We start from the raw sequence: 22,977 nt of genomic DNA, 5'->3' as shown, positions 1-22,977 counted from the left end.
AAAAAAGTCCAAAGCTCATTGTCAGAAGATTCCGTCTCCACAGCAACGTAAAGAAATCCCCATCACAAGTAATATAGCAAAACATTATACGTATTACATAACATCATTTCAATTGGAATCTCTCAACGTCTGCGGGGTTGCTCGCCGTAGCAGCAACACACAAGCCTCTCCGCTATTAACGAGCTATAACCGCCTATCTAGCCACCTCTGATTTGATTGGCCAGCGTAAATTGTTAAACCAGGAACTTCGAATTACGTAATCATCGCGTTACGCGTCTCGTAATAACCGAGACACGTGTTCGCCGGTTCAGATCCTGGAAGCGTTCGTTTCGCCGGTTAAATTACAAGGATTAAACCAAGTCCCCGGGCTCGTACATAATAAATGCGTAATCCAGATAACCAGAAAGTGTAAGCTGATAAGAAGGCTAAATGAATTTTCTTCACGAACAAGGAGTTGGTCATTTATTTACAAAAACAAAAAAAGAAAATAAAAAAAGACGTACCGTATCGCCAGTTTGAAATCTGAATTCCTCCCGATCGTATTGGCATCCGAAGATACGTGCGAAACGGCATGTACCGTAGAACGGTAAGTGCAGCGCAACGTTTAACCGAGTGCGCGGGGGGTCGATAGGGTTTGAAAAATTAAAAGTAGCGCGTCTAGGTGCCTCCCTCCCCCCTCCTTTCGGCGACCCGCGGAACCTCCCGTCGTCCTTCCCGGGGATTCCGGGGTCGGGAGGAGCTGGCAACGCCGCGGATTGATCAAGACGCCACGCGGCCGGGTCGAAGTGGCGGGGGTTACCCGGGGACAAGGCGCATGCGCGGGTGACGATCGGTCCGCGTGCGTCTTGCGTCGTAACCGCCCCGTGCTTGCAGCGGCGAACAAGCCCTCCAAAGGCGCATTCTTCACCTGGAGAAAGCCAACGGGAGGAGGAGGAGGAAGAGGAGAAAAAGAAGGAGGAAGAAGAAGAAGAAGAAGACGAAAACGAAGAAGAAGAGGAGGATGAGGAAGAAGCGCGGACCGATCCTCCGCGTCCCGTCCGACAGCAACGGCGCTCTTCTACCTCGGTATACGCGAGAAATCCTCGAAAACACGGGAGGAGGTGCAGGTAAGGAGTGCGAGCGAAACTCTTTCTCTGATTTTCACATTTCACGCGTAAGTATCGTGATTTATTCGCAAGAGATACAGAGAGAGGGAAAGAGAGACGAACGGTAAAGGTTAAACGGTCCTCCTCCTCCTCCTCCTCCACCGCTGCCGCCTCCTCCTCTTCGTCTTTCCACTCCTTCTTCTCCGCGTCGTCGTCGTGAGGTAAATGATACGAAAATAGGTGCACGCCGAGAGTACAGCGCAGCGAGCAGCAGCAGCAGCAGCAGCAGCAAACGGCGACAAGTATCACCGGCGGTAACTGTCATCGTCCGGTGTGTATGTGGTTGGGCGGAGAGACAAACGCGACGAGGTTTTAAACATTGCAACACCGCAGCGTACGATATTTTTAGGACGGTTTATACGGCGATCGGTAATCCGACCGAGCGACAATCCGAACGCTTTCGCCTTCGACGATTTTACGTGTGAAACGTTGTCGATTTTTAGCATGTTTCAACCATGCCGTTGAACGTTGAAGAAAAAGTAACCGCTCCGACGGTGCAAGTACGCGAGTAAGAAAAACAACCGCCTAAATCGTATCCGTACATCCCGTACTAGTCAGACAGTCTCTAGACGCTGAACATTGGAACCAGGATCTCGTAACGATTTGTTACAAGGTTTAGGAATAGAAAAATAGCTAAACAGCTGTGGAAAAACTCCTGAACATCGACACCAATCACAAATCATATGTAATACTCGTTAAAGGACAATGGAAAACGAATTTATTTTCTTTGTTACGAAACCAACATTGTGGTCCCGTTTTGTCAATGATTACTCTGAATTCGCCTCGACACGGAAAGCGGTGAAAGGTTCGCGGGAGGAAACGACTAAAATAAAAACAAATCGCGTGTTATACTCTGATAGGATGTTGATGGCGGCGTTTTCTTCAGGGGGTCAGGAAAGCGCAACGCTTTCGACGATCTCACCAAGGGCACAGATCGGCGCGCGCGGGAAAAATGACTAACCATGACACCGTCGTCGTGTCCGTACCGTATATAACGACTGATCGCTCCTAATTTATAACCACCGTGTACCGTTCGTGCTCAGGGTTTCACTCCTAGAAAATAGCGCCAAGTGTAAATCCTCCCTCATCTCGTTCAGCGTAATAATAATAATAATAATAATAATAATAATAAATCTCATCGGCTTTTCGGATGTCCTTGTATATTCTCATATTCCAACGTAACGAATAATTGGAATCCTAAAGATCTTTTCTCCAGATTCCGAGTAACTTATACCCGCGGCAACAGCTTACATACCTACATACCTAATTATAAGAACGAAGTTCTAATTGGATCACGGCGCGTTTTGGCGACGTTATATATTTTTTACGGTATTCGGACAGCTCCAGAGTTGAGAATATCTTCTCTTGTTCATTCTCTGCCCAGCTGAGCTGAAGCAAAAGATGTCGAAGAAAACAACGAGTAAAAAAAAAAAAACCAATGCCGCGAACCACAAAATAATTGCATAAGCCTTGGGGTTCTGCCACAACGCTGAAGTTGAAGCTGCACAGCTCAACGATTTCCGTAAAAACGAGCAAGTTGGAAAACGATTGACAAAATGAATCACGACGATCGACAAAAAAGTGAAACGGTCTACGAGACATTTGTACCTACAGATATACGTAGCACGAATCCTAGTCCTTCGGAGCGAGACTGCAGGACTCGCGCCGATAGTTGGCAACGCCGAACACCGTCAACGAGTCACGATGTACATCTACACCGTATACACTTATACGTGGGAGTGCATGTTTTCACACCGAAATGGAAAGGCAATGCTCGTACAGAGCTGTTTACAAGGGCGCACGGCAGCGGATAGAGTACGGAGGAACAAAATAAGGACGAGAGGAAGAAGAGGAGGAGAAGCAGAGGTAGCGGGAGAGCGAGGATGCACCCAAGTGTGGATCGCTTCGTGGTTCCGCGGTGGTTCTACGTCCGTAGGTGTAGAACACACGGATTCTATCCATCCGCTGCACAGTGTCGATGGCGGTGGGGAAAGATCACGGAAAGACTAGAAGAGGTAACACGCGGGCAGATGGCGTTGCCAGGCGGAGGGGGGATAAGGATTCGGTCACTGACACCAGGACAGCCACTGCGTTCCCGCGTCTCATTCACGGCCACCCGAGCACCACCTACCGATATCATCTAGCGCTCTCTCTTTCTCTCCCTCCCTTCCTCCCTCAAGCCCTCACTCGCCCTCTCTCCCCTGCCTGCTCTATCCATCTATTTATCTATCTCCCTGCCTACCTGCGTGTGTACGCCTAACCACTCGCCCGACGTCAAGTTCTCCACTCTATTTTTCTCTCTCTCTCTCTCTCTCTCTCTCTCTCTGCCTCTCTCTGAAGCGCGTTAATGAATTTGCCGCGATTATATAAAAGTTTCAGTATTGTAAACAAGCAGCCGCGCGAACCGTTATCGAATTTCAAATAATCGATCCTGGCTGTTTGAATTCTTATTTTTATTATATAGTTTTATACGACAAAGATGGTTAAGCTGGTTAGGTACTGTGAAACGTTGAAGAATAACAAAAAATCACAAGCCGTTATCTCAGTCGCCTGCCGCCACGTGGATCTTGGTTTAAAACAAAATGGCAGATAAAACGTGACTTTGGTATGATAGCTACAAGTGTGCTGAATTGTGTTCTTTATCTAGACCGTTAATTCCATAATTTTCTTTCTCTTCAGTTTATATCATACGAAAAAAAGGTTAATGGTGATATTTTTGTTTGTTTGTTTTTGCAGGGATGCGAAATTCGCCAAGATTTAAAAAACGTTAAGGTAAAAGAAAAATAACATGGAATCAGCGGAACCCGACCTCGGGAGACGATCGAATCGTGACGAAGTCTCGGCGTGTCGAGTGCTGCAAAAGAAGTGAAGTTTCGTGCGCGGCGAAGAGTCAGTATTCAGTCTTGCACGTGTTTCGTAGCTGACTCTGTAAATTGCAGTATCGTGTCCAAGAGTCACTGACCTAAGAAAGCGCGGGAACCGAGCAGCGAGACCCAGCGCTGACTACGTACCCACCTTCCATGTACCTTCTATGCTCCATGTACAGTGAGACTTCTCTTGACGGACAATTGAGAAACCCCCGGTAGAAAAGCATTGCCTCTAATGAAAAATATACCTCCTAATAACGGACGCGGACACTACCGGGGCTCCATATTTCCATGAAAAAACTCCTTCATAGCGGACACTATTGCAAAATTTTCAATTTGTCCATTGTTTTCCGATCTCTTGGCTGTAATGTGCCGTCGCGCAGGCTGAAGACTGCTGACCAAACATGTTCTTAACGGTCATGGCTTGTCCGCAACTCTGGCTGTTGCGCGCTAGTTTGCAGTGGCTTGGACATATCGGTACAACATTTGGTGCGTATGCGTCAACTTGTCGCAAAAAAGGAAACGGTTGACTATAAAAGACAAAATCGAAGTTTTTAAAATTTTGAAAGCGCGGGCGGCAAATAAAAATCAAGAAAGTAAGAGATCATTTGTTAAGACCCAGGGACTTGCGGTTGACAATCTGCAGTACGATTGGTTTTGCCGAGCAAGGGCTGACAATGTTCCTCTTTCTGGAACTAGAAACGAACGTTACTCCTCAATCTGAGCTAAATGAACTCTTACATGAATTTGGAGCGCTGGAAGCGATTATGCAGAGCTTGATGATTTTCTACAAACGGAGGATACAACCATGGATGTCAGTCAACTACTTAGATCTGCGAGTGACGAAGTCACATCTGATATTACAGAAGTCGACGAAGAGGATAGAGCATCGTGTAACAACGAACCCGAACCGGTTATTACAAGTACGACTGCTTTGGACCACATAGAAAAATTGAAACGTTATTTTCTATACGAAGAAGATGTCGACGGACTAAATCTAATATCTGAAATTGAAATGGAATTTGAAAAAATAATACAAACTGCTAAAAAACGAACCAAAATTGTTGATTTTTTCAAGTCCTAACGAGTAAACACAAACACACACGTCCACGTATACATAAGGATGTAACGTATGATCGTACATGTACCTCTAACGAAATTGTTCTATGTTAAGTTTATTACACATATATTTTATTTTATGTTCTATTATAAATCAAGTGCTGTTTATATATTTCAAATTCCGCATAGGTAATATTAAAATATTACATGTCGTATGTACGTACATTTTTATCTTCAATAAAATACAGCAAATTTGTGCAATAAAAATGAGCTATTTTTCGAATAACGGAGACTTCCGGTCCCGAAGATGTCCGTCGTTGGCAAGTTTCATTGTAGAACAAAAAAGACTAGATCGCAAGCCAACTGAAACAACAACTATAGTTGCTTGTTCGCAGAAGAGCAGCGCGTAAAACATAGGCATTAACATCGGTGTACGGTAGGTATAACAATGCATATTACAGATCTACGCATCCACCTATGTGAAATACACGTCACATAACCACATCGCTTGCCTAGGAATAGAAATGAAAACTCGTTATAGCGCAGTCATCGCGCAACAAGGTTATACAACGAACATTCACAACGAGGGTGGAGTCGTAGAATTTTGAACCGAATATTCCCTACGGCGAGGAGGGTCGTCGTCGGTCGGGAGATAAGATACCGGAAAAGCTGACGAGCAGCGGTGGCAGTGGTCCCCGTATCCCCTCGTCGTAATCGGGTAGTGTGACGTAACTATTTTCTCCATTATGAAAGACTTGCCACAAGCGCAAAACAGTAGATGTGTGCAATCACAGGGTACATCTAAATTTCCATACGATTTTCCGAACGAATTGTTTCATCAAATACAGGCTATACGCATCGCTGATTCCATATTATACAGACAGAGGATCGAGGGAATGTAACGCAACCGCATGATTTGTGAAATATCGAAACTCTGATGATACGCATAACGATTAGGCTGCGCATAATCCGAGCCCAGCGAGGAAAAAGTCAAGTACTTTGAACGCAGCAAGCGGAGATGTTAAATTTTACAACACGTTCTACGTGGCCAATCTTTTTCTCGTGTAGGAAAGAAAGGAAGAAAAAGAAACTGCAGTCGAACAAGTGTCGCACAAGAGGCACCGAGCTATCATATACCCTTTGACGCGTTAATTGCTGCGCTCAGGTTTCTATTGTTTCGTACTCCATTTGTACCTACACGAGGTTTGAATTTCAATTGCAACGTAAACGATGTACGAGGAATTCTTCGGTACGCGCGAAACTGTTGCCTGCGTATTTCTACGTTACATGTAACACGGATGACTAATTGTTAGTTTCCAATTTTCCAGCAACACCGTAAATTTTCATCCCTCCGCGCTCAACCTCGTCGGACACAAATTCGCATGGTTTATAATCCGCCGTATAAAGTGTACGTAGAAAACTTTCGTAGTACGTAGATATACCCAAAACGTTAGATATGAAAAAGTGAAAATACGCGGTGTGATAACAATATTTTCGTAAAACAATTAGGCTGCAATTTTTCTACGTCATTTTCAGAAAGACAAAACATTTGTGAAGCCTGGAACATTTTTAACTTCGAAACGTATATACATATAGCTTTATATACTTATACACATATACGCATATATAAGCGGTGGCAAAAAGTTTTATGAAATTCTACGAAGAACGTTAAATGTTGAATACAGCCGTCGTCGTTCCGTCGCATCGTACTGTGGTTTACGCATTTTTTTTTATAACATACAGGATAGACATTCGTACGATTCAAAATGTAAAAAAAAACAATAAAAACTCTTTATCGCGCATGTTCAGACGTCGAATTTATCATTGAAATTACAAGTTGTAATAACTCATAAACTTGTCCCAGTATATAAAGTAATAGTCTTTTGCTCGTCAGCAGATAAACGCGCTTCCTTCGTCGACGGACGTGACGCGGCTGATTAAAAATCATCATACGATGATACTCGATCAGTGACGGAGTATAATAATTACAATCCTTTTCCCCGAATTCATATTTAATACACAATAAGTAACTTTCATAAGCTTTGTCATCCTAGGTTCGATAAAACGAAGAAATTTCTGATCTGATAGATTGCATTTCCAACTTTGCTCAAAAACGATCATTATAGTATTAAAAAAAAAAAAAGGAAAATTAAAAATACAGATTCGAAATTTCCCACCCCGTATAAACCAGCTGAGCACGAGGAGCGGAACACTGTAGGTAAAGTAATCCTTCTCCGAGACTTCGTATCTACTTTTTCTCCAAGGCAGTGTACGATATAAGATCCTGGCAAGGAAGCTAGCTGGTGGCAACTTCCTGGTGCAGGTTCCTCGGGGGAGCGATTGCCGCGATATCTGAACGTAGCAGCGAACTTTCACCCGCGGCAATGGACCGTGGAGTCTCTGACGATCGGACTGACGTTTGCTCGTCCCCCACAAATTGCTCTCGTAACCAGGCAGCGCACCAAGCTTACAGAAATATAGCTCGAGAACGTCGACGCGCGTCATCCCCGACACTTGTTCAATTCGGGGTAAAGCGGATAAAGCGGAATAAAGAGAGAGAGAGAGAGAGAGAGAGAGAGAGAAAGAGGGAGGGAGAGAGAGAGAGAGAGAGAGAGTGAGAGAGAAAAAAGGTAAGGAACAAGCAGAGTAAAGTAGAAACGACCCGTCCAACATCCTCCACAGTCATTAAACAAGCTTTGTTACAGCGACTCTGTTCGGATTGCAATTAGGCTAATTAGACGGCGTTATAATGCAACAATTTACAGGTGACCCGATTCTTTTGAACCCTTTATTATTCGTTCATTCTTCACTTCTGAACTGCGTAAAATTATATACGTAAAGATATGAAAAAAGCATGAGGAATTTAAGATGTTCTTTTACATTGCATCGCAGAGAAATCAGGATATGAAAAACAATAAAAACTGCTGATTTTTCAATCTAGATTTTAAAACTCGCCAAGTGTAGTTGTTGAGTGTGTAAATCCAACTAATTACGAAATATTTTGGTACTTTAATTCAAAGAAATAACGAATAGTAGAAAACCGTTGACAAATAGCGCGCCAGTTATTCCATGAAGCATTGGTACAAATGGAAAGGTTTTCCAAAGTTTCGGTAACACAGCGAAAGTTCGTTCCTCGCTTCGAACAACACGTGGGCTAATTGCGATAGTATAACCAATCAACCCGCTGGTGTTAAAATGGAAACTCATCGAACCGACAAACAGTGTTTACCGTTGACTGCATACCGAGAGAACAGAATTGTTGAATATATTCTGTACGAACTAGTTCGTTAGAGATATTATAGAAGTCCAAAAACAAAAAAAAAAAAAAACCGAAAAACGGAAATAAAACCCGGTCAGTTCTCACTATTCGTAAAATCAGAAACATCATTCATATCCACGAAAAAATATGGAATGACAAAATGTTCCAACATCACTTTGTTAAATCTGAAGAATTATTTCTCGGTCCTACAGCTCGACGCAGCAAACAGAGCAACATGTATACTCGTATGTATTTGACATCAGGCAGACAGACACAGAATCCGCTTATATCACACACGTATAAATACGAGTAGATAGCACGTGCCACGGACACCTGTGGGATTAGCTTTACGCAAGTAAGTATAGACAGAGGTAAGACGACTTGAATTGTCAAATTTCACAAGCTCACTGTCCGACTAGAGCCCTGGATATAAGTTACAAATCAGGTATCAATCAAATCCGAAGCGGAGTATTAAGTTTACGTATAATACTGTTAAAAAAAAAAAAAAAAAAAAAACGCGGTTATAAAAGAAAAAGTGAAAAAAGTTGTGTGGCTTCGTATCAGATTGTTGTGGTAGATTAGAAAAAGGAAACGCGATGAGATTATCGATCAGATCTGTTACCTCGTTAACATCTTTGTTAAAAGAAAACGGAAACCGGGATACAAGCTCAAGTACGGTCATCCGACGAATTACGATCCTTTGGAAACTACTACGTTAAAAAGATACTTTCTTTCCACGTATACCGCGTAACGGTACAAATTGCCGATCGGATAATGAGATAATCTCGACACTGAATATGCGTCACCGAATCATAGGTTTCAACAACGAGAAAACTCTAGAGACTTGATAACAATAAAATAGCCTGATATCTTCCAACCTCACAAAATATCACAAAATCATTTAATGACAACCATGCGAGACACTCCCTGAAAGATTAGAAGCGAAGATTTAACGCGCGTCAACTTTGAAATTGGACTGATTCACGAGTCGAACATAGCGAAGTTTTCGAGGTTGGAAAGCATCGAGTCGTAAATTAAACCGCATGTAACTGCAGAGCCGAGGCACAACGAATTTTGACAGCGGCCGCACCTGACTTGCAAAGCGATTATACGCTGCGCATATGGGTTGGTAGTAATGAAAGAGAAGAGTGTGGGTTCAGGATATAACGGTATAGAATAATTAGATATCGACAGCGTGCAGCAACCCTATTAGTTTCCAGAAAAAGAAGAAGAACTGATTGTGAGAGGTGATATTTCAGAGTGTTCGGTGTGTCTCCATGTGTGCGCTTGTGCGTGTAGATGGACGAAAATAGAGGTGTTTCCTCTCATCTCCTCCCTCTGTCGCTCTCGCTTTTGCTGAAAACTGAATCGAAGAAGGTGTCGGTCGGGAGATAGGAAATTGATATCCGCGCCCAGGTATAAGGCAAGCACACGCACGCACACACACAAACACACTTTCGCACACATGTTACAGGTATGGAATCACTCCCGCCCGACTCTCGAGCTCCACCCACACCGGGTGGTTGCCTACGCTGAATATATCACTACAAAGAGACAGGAACCTAGTTCACTAGTGTACAGATCCGTAGAGAGGGATGCCCGCGGGAGGGGGAGGGGGGGGGGGGGGGTTGTGTATTTCTCGCACACGATTCCAAAACGCGGATTGGCAGATTCCTGAAAAGATTGTTGGCGCGCAAGTCGGTGCCGCTCTATACGCGGATGCCCCATGACTGTACAAGGTGTATGTATATGGGGCAAGAAGAAACGTGTCGCACGCGATTACTACCCCCCCTCCTCCCGCCCTCATTCGAACCGTCTCTTTTCTTTTTCTTCTTCTTCTTTTTCTTTTTCTTACGCTCCTTCTCCGCGGTGATTATCCTTCCGGTGAATCCACGGCAACGCGGCGACGCGGCTTCTCGATTGTCTCGAAACCGGGTAAGATAATGGAGGATGGGATCTGACGTCACGACGACGTCGTCACATGTTTCTGGTCTAACGTATCGGGCAGGGTCGCATCCCTTTCCGCCCGTTTCCTGTCTCGCTCCTTCCGCCCGTATCCTCGCCCATACACCTTCGATTCGCGTCGACGAGATTCAAAGGGCAGCCAAGGACGTTCGCGTGTACGACGATGTCGACCGTAGTTCATCCTTTGCCCGCCCATTTTGTGTCAATTTTTATGTCACTTCTACGTTGGAACTCGAAGAAGAGAAACGCGCACCGCCAACAGACGAGGACGGCTTTTGGATTCAAAGCCAGAATTCGTGCGTCGTGCGGGGACCGAATCAAATTTCACCAATTTCAGATCGTGGTGAGGCGAATAAAGGCTAGGTGAAAAAAGGGGTGTCGAGTTTGAAGCTTTTTTCAGTAACGCAGCCGCGATCGAAGCTCGTTCGGTTTGCGGATTGATTTGCTTCTTCCTTGACGTAGGAAAGAAATCATAGGGTAGTAAATTGTTACGTTCCAACGATCGAACGACTTCGACATACGTCGTACGAACCTCTGACAAACCGGGACAAAAGTGACGTTCGTTCGTTTGGAATTATTAACGAGACCCTGCATCGGCGTGCATCATACACACACACACACATATATATATATATATATATATATATATATATATATCGATTGCAAAATATTCCACGACGAATTTTACTTCGAGATCACAAACGGTAAACTACACTTGAGTTTCAACTGCAAGATTAAAAAAGAAAAACCTCAATAAGAAAAACGAAATTACGAATCATGATCTTTCACTCCGAGTTGTACCGCAAGGATCTACAACCTCGAAGTCAGTTATGAACAACGTTGAAGGGGATACCAGAATGAATAATGACGTACGGAATTCGTTGAAAAACTATAAGATTCAAATCTCTCGAACTACGGTGGGCAATGTTAGGTGTAGAAAGATGTCGACGTTTTTCTTCGACCCAGAGGGTAGAAGATACGACAGGTTGGTGTCCATTGAGCATGCGCGTCGAAGTAAACCCGTTCATCGAGTGGTTCCTTTCCTTGCCTTCTCCCTTCCCTTTTTCCTTGCCATTCTATAACCTCTTTCCGAAATCAGCTCCTGTTAGTGTACCTTCGGCGCCTTCCGCAACTCGTGACACGCGAACACGCGCTCACCTAGACTGGGTTGGATTGGGTTGGGTTGGGTTGGGTTGGCCGAGCCTAACCTAACCTGAACTCCGCGTAAGCAATTTCTTAAATTACCTGTAGATACGACTGGTATACGTGGATCTCGGGTCATCGAGCAGCTATTTAAGGATAGCAGTGACCAGGACATTGCCTGTGCGCGCAGGTTCCATTCTTTTTTCCTTTCCATTTTGCTTTCCCTCTCTCTCTTTGGCGTTTTTCTTGATTATAGTTTTCTCGTACCGAATGTTACACTGTACGTAGACGCGTCAAACCTTTGAGCCTCAAAAATATCAGGATAAAAAGAATCTGATCGATGATATTCCAGACTTTGACCCGACGAATTTAAAGACACTTAAATTTTGAAAATCTATCAACTCACGCAAACGTGTGACCCTGATAACGAGACGTGGCTTTACCGTCATACATCGTCACTGCGTGCCGTGTTTCATGATTGTCGAAAAAGTTATATCCGACTATAACACGACGGGATCCGAAGCAAGAAATCTTGGCTCTTGAATTTTAGGTTCTAGCAAAAATGTTGCCGAGTGACGGAAAACCAGAATAACAAACGTTAACCCACGATACCAAAGTACGTTGGAATGACCGCTGAGACGCGGGAAAAAAAAACAAAGCTCCAGTAAATACGTACAAAAATTTCCGTTTCAATTCAGGCAGCAGCAACAACCTCGTATAACAGTGAACAAGAGCAGCTGTTGAAAATTTTCAAATGCACGTATATATATATATATATATATATATATATATAATATACACAGGTAATATTGCGAGTAAAACTTTTCCCCTCCTTTACTTCTCACCCTCTCGTATTTTCTGTACACACATTTAGGCATGCGGCCGTAGCAACAGTCCGTAGGTACCTTACCACACCATAGCATCGAGAGAATGGCGCGTTGTCGTGTATTATATTGTAAGATATACTAATACGTGGTACAGTAGTCCCTGCGCCTAGTTTATAACGACTACCGTACAACTGCCGGGGTATGTAATGTACTGGACACGATAATTGGTCGTTGAGCTGTTGCGCGGCTAAATCTCAGAGCAAAATTATAACGGTACGAGCTGAATGGAAGTGTCCGCGCGATATAAAAAAAAAAGTACAACGAAATATGTAGAGCAAAAGTTTTACCAAATCGGTCAAATTTTTATAAAGAAGGGGGACAGAAAACGGTAAACCTTCTTATTCGATCCTGCCATGGTGTTGCGTTGGTAAGAGAGGCGTATAGGTCGAGCTGTGCGGCTCTCGTAGTTTCGGAACAGTTGGGGTCCTTTAAGCCTGGTGTTGTGGAACTAGATATGAAACCGTATATATTATATATATACCCGCACTTATATTATACGGATACACGTTTAACAGTGACAGCTGATGCAAGCTGTTCGAGATAAGCAGATAACCCGATACTATCGCATATCGCGTTCCGCCGACACGTTGCTCGACGATAAGTTGCCTCTACGGGTGAATTTGACGTCATTACATACATTACGTGTGTCGGTGCAGGTAACGTCTCGGAATTCTGCGGTGAAAGACTAACATTTCGATTGGCGGTTGTTTATGTTTGAAATGAAAAACGATGTATTTTTCCCCGTCGCCGTAAAATATTTTCTTAGAAAATGTTTTATTTCATTGTGAGTATAATATATATATATCACGTATGCGGCATACATAAACAAAAACTATTCCCGCATACCAAATTTACAGAAATTCGTTCGTCCATTGGGTGTAAATAAATTGATAACGTCATCAAGGTCAACTATGCGTTGTAGGAGCCGAAATTTACAATTGATTTCTTACATTATACATAATTGGCTCCTAGAGTTTCGTTTGTTACATACAAAAATGGATGAATTTGAAATTCATCTAATCCAATTATGAACTGTATGAATTAGAAGGCAATACTTCTGCAATATTATGTCGTTCAAATAAAAGGAAAATTTTCCATGTTACATAATTCATTCCATATAAGACCGAAGATGCGCGTTTAGATGTAATTTCCGTCGATAAAGTTCTACACAATTGTTTCCACAGAAATTATCAAACGGCAATATCACACCGCACGTAAACTTTGATATTTTGATACTATTAATGCAGATACAATTAATAATCTGTATATACTGCTGATACGACAAGCCGTCAACTGGTAAAGTATAACCTAGATGTTGAGTGACAGACTTATTACACCGTCAGGTCAAGAGCTAATTGTAAGGAATACTGACGGTGTTGCGGCTCCATCTTATGCAAATGCAGTACATGGAGGAAGAAATAAGAATTAACGATCATGTAAGAGCCGCGAGAATAATCAACCCTCACTCCTTTGATAAAATGATAATAACAGCGTATTGTTTGCTAGTTTACTTCCGTCGTTGGGACTCATTAATATTTTACATAGGCATGTATCCACCGGCTTCATCGAATTTCAAGGTACCGTATATACGTAAGAGAGAGCCAGTCTGTTTGCACAAGGACCCCGATCCCAGTATTTGACAATGGTCTTCCCTCAACTTTGGGACCAATTTCGAATATACACATGAAAATGTTTGCCGCAATTGACCTCTGCAAACACATTGGCGTCCTGAAATTTTTCTTCAGAGTTTAGTTACAGTTGGTTGGTTGATCAATCGATAGGCATAAACAATATTTTCAATCGCACGGTTTGCAACGTTGCTTATACAGATTCTGCAGCAAGGATCCCCCTCCTCGCTAAGATGAGAAGGAGAAAAAAAAATATATATTTTTTTACTAGACTCTCGACGAATGGATCGCAATATCCGTAGCAAAGAAATGATAAAAACACTCCTTTCTACAACATGATTTTGTTACTTTCACAATAGAGAGTCGACGAGCCGTTACAGAGAAGATGATCGGCGAGATGCAGAGCAAGCGTGGGCAGCGCTATCCGCTTTAACGGTACTATCTAACAGCAATTGCAAATCTCTTCTTCGAAGTATATATACTAAAGCGCGAGACGGGTGAGTATAAACACAAAAGCCTCAAGGTCAATTCGATAATCGTTATCGCAATGCCTCTTCCTGATGTACAGGAATCGCGCAAGCTTTCCAAACACTCTGTTCACAGACTCGATGAACGACAATTGTCCAATCGCAATAAAGTTTGTAATTAGAGTAAACGATTTGAAAAGTAAAAATCTCGACATCCCGGAACGATCAAATTAGTCGATATACAAGTTTTAATGGAAAGGTTTTCAAACGGAAGAATGACTCGGAAGTTACTCGACGCGATACATCGCCGAAGACGAGAAAGAATATAATTACGTTGCCGATAGCGTGAATTTTTATCAGGCTGAAGTTTCCAGCGTTACCTACTGTAACGATGCGTCTTTAGAAAAACCGGTTATTTCGCAACATTGGTATTGCCTGAAATTTGACAAGCCGTTAACAAATCATAAACGAGCTAAAAGTTTGTAAATTCAATTTCTTCAGTTATTCTAAATGTGAAAAATAGTAATATTTCCGTTTCCGTTGGTCGTCGATCGCCTGCGTCGCGTCGCATCTTCAAAGAACCAAGAGACGTGCGTCGGTTCCGTCACGGTAATGTACTGCTGCCTGGACAATGAAGAATCAAGATATCCAAACTCCCGCCAAGCGAGGGGTCCAAGCGACAGCCTAGACCATGCTAGGCTAGGCTAGGCTAGGCTAGGCTTAGGTTAGGGCAAAACCCGGCGTAGCCCGGGTCGGGGCTGTTCAGCTGTTGCTGCCGCCTCTGCTTGGTGCAGTCAGTTCGAATCGATCCCGGAGGAACCCCCGGTTGGTTCGTGCGACACGCGACAGACACTCCTGCACAATTCCATAACGTCCATAGCAGCGCCGACTTTCCCCGTCTTGATATTATAAGCCGCACGCACCCTTGGCCTTTGCTCGGCGTCGGTGAAAACGACAATTATTGTAAAATGAGGGAGCGAATAGAGAGCGAGATGTCAACGGAGTAGCAAGCTCAAATTCTGCATTTTCTTACTTGAATATATAATTTGGCAGTAATTTAATTCTTATTTTCAACACTCCGAGCGAAATCGTTTTTGCAAACTTTTGCAATGTCATTGCGCCCTTATCGCGAGATTATTGATAATTGAAATGAAGGAGTTTCGTTCTTTTTCGAAAGAAATAAGAAAACGAGAAAAGCGAAGCGAACACGCGGGCAATTATTCATCACGTACAGCATTTTCATGTATTTTCCTCACTCTCCCCTTGCCGAAAAAACAAATTCCGTGACATTTCTAATTCTTTCTTTGATCTGAATTTCCATAATATTTACAGATTTTTTCACCAAATTTTGCGTAGAACGACTGCGGACTGGACGTGATAAGGTGGTATAACTAAAGTGAGGTACCTGCAACGCCTAAGGAAGGATCGAGTCGCCATCCGGTCAGCCCACGAACGGACGAAAAAGTTCAGAAGGCGACGTCCACGACCGCGAAGCAGTTTCTACCACGCCGAGCGGATTGAACCGGTCTCTCTTCGCGTCTCTCTTTTTTTCTATTCCTCTCCTTCTCTCTTTTGCTTTCTCGAGCGAACGGACGAACCGTTCGTGAAGGAACTAGTCTCGTCGACACCGCATCATCGTCGTCGTTCTTTCTCTCAACCGCAGATGAGGTTTCCCGGAAGATTCGAAAAATTTTATTAAATTTTCAACGAGAAAAGCGAAGAAAAAGCACACGCGGAGAATAACGAAATTATGACAAATCAGACGAAGCCTGTTAATGCAATCGGTAACTATTAGCTGTAGAACGAGTGGAATGAATTCAAGGCATACGTATCAAACTCACGAGGTAGAAGGTTTGTACTTTCAAAGGATTCAATCTTACAGATGAAGTAATGTACCGTGACCAAAATAGGAAAAAAGAATTTCTATTAATCAATTTACACGGTAAAAAAATATTACTGAAGTCGAGGATAATCTATAATACCTACTACCAAATAGTTCCCATCCGGAACCTCCTTTTCCTCCCTTGACAAAATTCCCCATCCTCAATATTATCACACGTTTATTAATGTTCGTACAGTTACTTATTTATTTATTTATTTGGGGAAACTTATCCGGGGGAATTTTTTGCTGGAGATTTTATCGAGGAGATTTCATCGCAGGGGGATTCGGGACGGTCACCCTATTTACCAAATCCCATTGAAATACCGCATGGGGCAAGTTAGAAAATTCACTGATACTGAGTAATGATTTTTCCCTGCTTGTATAAACAAATGTATTGTGCTGTTTAAAAAAAGGTGGAGCGAAATCGGACTGCGACTGTACCTAATGTATGTCTCAACTTAACACCTTTTCTCCATGTAAATTGAAAATTGATTTGAATTATTATAAAAGCTCCTCAGATAAAATCACCTAGCGTTGATGCAACTTTCTTTTGTTCATCACATTCCAGAGCAAACACGAGCTCAATTATGATCCTACAACCAAACTCTGTTATTGTTGCTATTAATACTAAATACTTATCAGAACCATGTTCTGTTTGCATTTAAACATCTTTAAAATTTAATGCTATACATACATCTTTCTCATCAGGTTCTATCTCAAGTTTGTCGTTATCAGTATTGACATGGACGCGAGCCAGATAATCAAGTTCATTTATTTTTGTTTCAATCTTTTCGAGAATTTACTCAATAGTGCCATTAAAACTCGCGCTATTTAGAAATGCGACAAAGTGTTTTATTGGTATTGTAAAAATGGACATGCTTTTTGATGTACTTTAACTCTGACCTTGACCATTGGCCAACTTTGTAAAGTAAGTATCGTTACGTTTATAACTTCACTTACCTTCACTCTATACCCCCACCCTCCAATTGGAGTATTGATCCTCATTCAATTTATTAAATTTAGATTTTGTTATTAATTTTATTGAAATATTAGCTATTATCGGTATGTAACTTTATTTTTCAAAGTTAACCTTTTAACGATATTCAAAGAGTCTCTTCTTTCTGATGTTCAGAAATATTCTCATTACTTTCAACGAAATCTTTATTCCACACATATTGAAGTACACATAAATTGCATTATCAATAAAAGGCTTACTGCTGGTCCTAACTATAAGAAACTATTTCAAATAATGAAAACTCATTTGAATTGAATCTGCAACAAATCTCTTTGAATCGTCAACTGCATATTTAAATACAAGCTTCAGCTCTTCTATCTGCATCAGAACTTGCAGATTTGTTTGTGCAATTTTTTTGCTTTCTTAACGAGTTAACTTTCATAGCTGCGTCATTGATTCAATTCATATCCATTTCACTCCAACTTAAATGCACTCAAAAATTACTCTCGCTATGAAACTAAACGGTTGTGAATACCAAATTTAGCCTTGTGACGTGAATATTTTTAGTGTCAATGTGTTTTTGTTTTTTTGCATAATATTACGTTTTGATAAATAAAAACCTTCCGATTCCTACAGTGGCTTTACACTATAAAGTGTATGGTTCCAAAGTATTACCCATAACACATTACAGGTGTCTACAAATGCTTAAGACGGAGCTCTTTGATTTGAATTTGCCTTAGTCTCTTCGATCATCAAACGAATGTTTACTAATCAAGTAATGCATGCGTACTACCAATAATTTAAATAATACAATTATTACTTACGATAAGAACAGTGATCGAAGGAAATTTATGTTTTGGAATCGGTTGACCTGTCTATAATACAAGGCCACCTATGTTTTCTTATATTATTCTTCTTTACGACACTGAAATTTTGTTGTTATTGAGATGTGTGATCCAAAAACTTAGAAGGAGCTTTTCTAACTTTTTTATACAATATGTCAATCACCTTATTGGGAGGGTTCTCATTTTTTATAAGATTCTTCAAATACTTTGTCTTCTTTCCTGCTTCATCAAAACAAATGTTATGCAATTTCTTAAACGCATTACAAACGTTAAGTCCTATCCTATCCAATATCTGGGCCAAGTTTTTTGGTTCGAATAGTTTTTTCTCGGCTAAGAAGTGATTTAAATAATTTTCTTTACCGAAACAAGATTTATGAAAATTTGTCAAAATGGAAGAAGCATTTTTTCCCGCCATGCATAATATTTTGGACAAATCATTCGGCTGAAAACCAACCTTATGAAAATCATTTAAAATGTCTGTCTTGTTTCCCGTCTCATCAAAGCAAACATAGTAAAAATCTCTTAAAGCGGAACAAATATTAGCTTTTGCTCCGTGTAATATCTCGGCTAAATGATTAAGACTGAAACCTTCTTTCCGATCTGCGAAATGATGTAAATACTTTCTTGTTTCTCCTATAAAGCAAAAATCATGAAATTTCACCAAACTATTTACTGCTCCACTCAACATACTACATAAATCACCCGGCGCGAAACCTATTTCAATGAAATCATCTAAAAATTGTGTTGTTTCTCCTTCTTCACCGAAACAAAGAACGTGAAATTTCTTTAAAATAAAGGAAGCACGAACTCCTGCTCCACACAGCGCAGAGGATAAGTTACTTGGCTCGAAACCTGCATTATAAAAATCATCCAAAAGTCGTGTTTTTTTTCCTTTACCATAAAAACAAACACCGTGTAATTTTTCAAAAGCATCTTTGGCATTAGCACCTGCCCCACTCAACATACCGGATAAGCTGTGTATGCTGAAACTTTTCTCCCCATCTTTTCTCCCAATAAAATCCTTCAAATGCTGTTTTTTCTTACCTTTCGCATTAAACCAAACGTCATACAAGTCTTTAAAAGCTTTGACGACATTAGCTCCTGCTCCGCCTAATACACTAGACATGTTGGTAAGGTTTATACCCTCTTTATCTAGATTTTTCAAATATTCTGTTCTATTCCCTTCCACATCGAACCAAAGATTATACAAGTCTTTGAATGCTTTCGCAGCATTGGCTCCTGCTCCGTTTAAAAAATTCGATATTTTTTTCAACTTTATACCTTCTTCTGCCAGGTTTATCAAATATTGTGTCTTATTTCCCGCTGCATCGAACCAAAGATGATACAAGTCTTTGAATGCTTTTGCCGCATTAGCTCCTGCTCCGCACAACATGCTGGACATGTTAATGAGATTTATCTTTCCTTCTTTCAAACTTTTCAAATATTGTGTTTTATTCCCTTTCGCGTCGAACCAAAGGTCATATAAGTCTTTGAAGGCCTTTGCAGCATTAGTTCCTGCCCCGTTCAAAATGCTGGACACGTTGGACGGCTTTACTTCTTCTTGTTCTAGATTCTTTAAATATCGCGTTGTGTTCCCTTCTGCATCAAACCAAATATTGTATAAATCTTTGAAAGCTTTCGCAGCATTAGCTCCTACTCCGTGCAAAATACTGGACACATTGATTAGATTTATTTCCTCTTTTTCCAGATTTTTCAAGTATTGCGTTTTATTTCCTTCAACATCGAACCAAAGATCGTACAAGTCTTTAAATGCTTTTGCAGCACTACCTCCCGCTCCGCTCAAAATGTTGGACATGTTGGTGAGATTTACTTGTTTCCTCTTTAGATTTTTTAAATATTGTGTTTTATTCCCATCTACATCGAACCAAAGATTATACAAATCTTTGAAAGCTTTCGCTGCATTAGTTCCTACCCCGTGCAAAATACTCGACATATTGGTTAGGTTTATTTCCTCTTTTTCTAGATTTTTCAAATATTGCGATTTATTTCCTTCTGCATCAAACCAAAGATTGTACAAATCTTTAAAAGCTTTTGCAGCGTTAGCTCCTGCTTTACTTATAACACCTGACACTTTAGTTAAACTTATATCGTTTTCCTCCAAAGTTTTTAAATATTGTCTTTTGTTCCCTTTTCCATCAAACCAAATATCATGCAAGTCTTTAAAAGCTTTTGCAGCATTAGTTCCGGCTCCGTTCAAAATACTGGACACATTAGCCAGATCTATTTCTTGTTTTTCTAAATTTTTTAAACATTGCGTTTTATTCCCTTCTACATCAAACCAAAGATCATACAAGTCTTGAAAAGCTTTCGCAGCGTTGCTTCCAGCGCCATTCAAAATGCTGGACATATTGGTTAAATTGATTCCCTCGTTTTCCAGAGCTTCTAAATAACGCGTTTTATTCCCTTTCGCATCGAACCAAAGATCATACAAATCCTTGAAAGCTTTCGCGGCATTGGCTCCTGCTTTACTTAAAATACCGGTTAATTTAGTTAAACTTATTTCTTTCTCCGCTAGAATTTTTAGATACTGCGTTTTGTTCCCTTCCGCATCAAACCAAAGATCATATAAATCTCGAAAAGCCTTAGCAGCATTAATTCTTGCCCCGTTCAAGACACTGGACATATTGGACAGACTTACTCCTTCATTCTCCAGAGCTTTTAAATACTGTGTCTTATTCCCTTTTGCATCAAACCAAAGATCGTACAAATCTTTAAAAGCCTTTGGAGAATTAGCTCCCGCTCTGCTTAACACACTGGACATATTGGATAGATTTATTCCTTCTTTCTCCAAAGTTTTTAAATATTGCGTTTTGTTACCTTCCTTATCAAACCAAAGATCATACAAATCTTTAAAAGCTCTTGCAGCATTAATTCCTGCTCTACTCAAAACACTCGACATATTAGATAAATTTATTCTCTCTTTTTCCAGAGTTTTCAAATATTGTCTTTTATTCCCTTCCTCGTCAAACCAGAGATCGTACAAATCTTTGAAAGCCGTGCCAGCATTGATTCCCGCTCCACTCAACATACTAGACATACTCGATAGATTTATTCCTTCTTTTTCCAAGCTTTTCAAATATTGCTTTTTGTTTCCTTTCTCGTCAAACCAGAGATCAAAGAGACCTCGAAAGGCTTTCGTAGCATTACCTCTAGCTCTATCCAAAATACTGGACACAATGGTTATCTTTATCCCCTCTCTTTTCAACACTTTCAATCTTTCTTCTTTGATCAAATACTCTAGGAACTGATTAAACGCAGGCGTTCCTTCTCTGCCAACCACACTTTTGGCAAATTTAATTTCCTCGTCATTGACGGTACTTAAATCGACACGCGGTCTCTTCGAGGCTACATTACCATTATCTGCGGAAAAACACCTACGTTTACTAGACCTAGAACCGCCAGCTTCAACATTTCGCCCACCTGTAATCCGTGAACAGCTGTAACTTTCCATTTTGCAATACGAAAATACTACAGTATATGTACAAAAAAGCAATTTACTTTTTAATTACTAGCTCTACAAATAAGACTATACGGACAACCGAGGAAGAGTTATTTCCCTAAAACGTGACCAGACCTGTCATTAATCTGAAACGTCCTGTACGACTGAGAACCTCAACCATATAAGGACGTTCGCTGACATCGCGTCGCTGCGGTGTTGCCGCGTTTTTTCCCGCACACTGCGGCTATGCGAGAGTGCAGACGTTGTCGGGCACGTGGGTAAGGAGAGAAAAGAGTGTAAATAAACTAAAAACAAAAAGATACCTAATCGTTTAGAACGTAATCGCCCACGTGGCGGCGAAGATCGTCTGTGTCAATAAACAATCGCCATGATACACCTTCGGTAATTTTCATTTCGTTTGTACTGCACACGATTCATGTACCGTGAATACTTCTGTCTTTAGATTAGATACAGCGCATGGTAGTCACTCTTCTTATATGGTACTTTAGATTCATGCCGGCCGTGAGATATTGAATAAAAAAATTCAACCCTGACCAGCCTCAACGCAAACGAATTCCAAGGTTGGAAACTAACGCGAATATATAATGTAATTTCGCTCGTACTGACAAGGCTTAGATATGTTTACGTTCGGAATATTTATTATTCGAATACGAGAATGATTCGTGAATTTCGTTAAACGGGAATAGAAAAGTAAGATGAAGTTGAAGTTTCATCAATGAAAACGATAGAGACAAGATAATCACGACCAAAGGGAGGGGGGGGGGGTAATTTGATAAATGCCCGATGGAAGTTTCATTTCATCGAGCACTTCACTCGTCTCGTGAGTAAAAAAACTATTCCCCGACTTCAGTATCAAAGTCCTTCCCGATACTTGAAGCTTGACGGTATGTATCCGTTAAATCTTAGTCACCCTGGCAGAGCTTAAACGAATCCATAAATTGAAAAAGTCATACGATCTTTCGTGTATACCGTTGTTACTCCTCAACGTTGGCAGTAGTGGAAGCTTTCGAAAGCAACTATAACGACGAATATACTTGTTCACAACTCGTTTATAAATGAATAAATGATCATTTGCCACGCGGTGCGGCCAGGAGAGTCCAGAGACCAAAGATCGTGAATAAAATTGGGTCGACCGGTGTTTTCCACAAGGTATATAAATATAAGGCACTGTATCTGGGTATGCACGACTCTATTGGCGGCGGCGCGGCACGACGTTGGGGGTTTCGAAGCGGGTTGTTCGGAACACGAGGGAGTCGGTGTTGGTGGCGGTGGTTGTGGTGGTTGGTGGTGGTGCTGTTGCAGTTGCAGTTGCTGCTGCTGTTGCTGTTGCTGTTGCCATTGCAGAGTTGCTCGTGCTGAGGTGGGATGGATATGATAGGAAACGTGTTCTACTC

At 41.4% G+C, this 22,977-nt stretch overlaps 2 protein-coding genes across 2 annotated transcripts in view; both read right to left on the bottom strand.

Moving 5' to 3' along the window:
• Positions 1-22,977, bottom strand: part of LOC124299642 (mucin-5AC-like) — a 92,450-nt gene that overhangs the window by 59,712 nt on the left and 9,761 nt on the right. The window lies entirely within an intron of this gene.
• LOC124301415 (uncharacterized) lies at positions 1,047-22,973 on the bottom strand. The gene is made up of 3 exons (XM_046756409.1): positions 16,360-22,973; positions 12,879-12,884; positions 1,047-1,057 (listed from the first exon to the last, which is right to left on the bottom strand). Exon 1 carries the CDS (start codon positions 21,572-21,574, stop codon positions 18,197-18,199), a length of 3,378 nt encoding a protein of 1,125 aa, XP_046612365.1. The 5' UTR covers positions 21,575-22,973; the 3' UTR covers positions 1,047-1,057; positions 12,879-12,884; positions 16,360-18,196.

Source organism: Neodiprion virginianus, chromosome 3 (assembly GCF_021901495.1).
Source record: "Neodiprion virginianus isolate iyNeoVirg1 chromosome 3, iyNeoVirg1.1, whole genome shotgun sequence".
NCBI classification, from domain to species: Eukaryota; Metazoa; Arthropoda; class Insecta; order Hymenoptera; family Diprionidae; genus Neodiprion; species Neodiprion virginianus.
Note: the sequence above shows the minus strand (reverse complement) of the source record. Positions and strands in the feature narration are given on the sequence as shown.

Excerpts from the sequence above, each read along its gene's own strand:
- LOC124301415 (XM_046756409.1), bottom strand. The coding sequence starts at position 21,574 with ATGGAAAGTTACAGCTGTTCACGGATTACAGGTGGGCGAAATGTTGAA.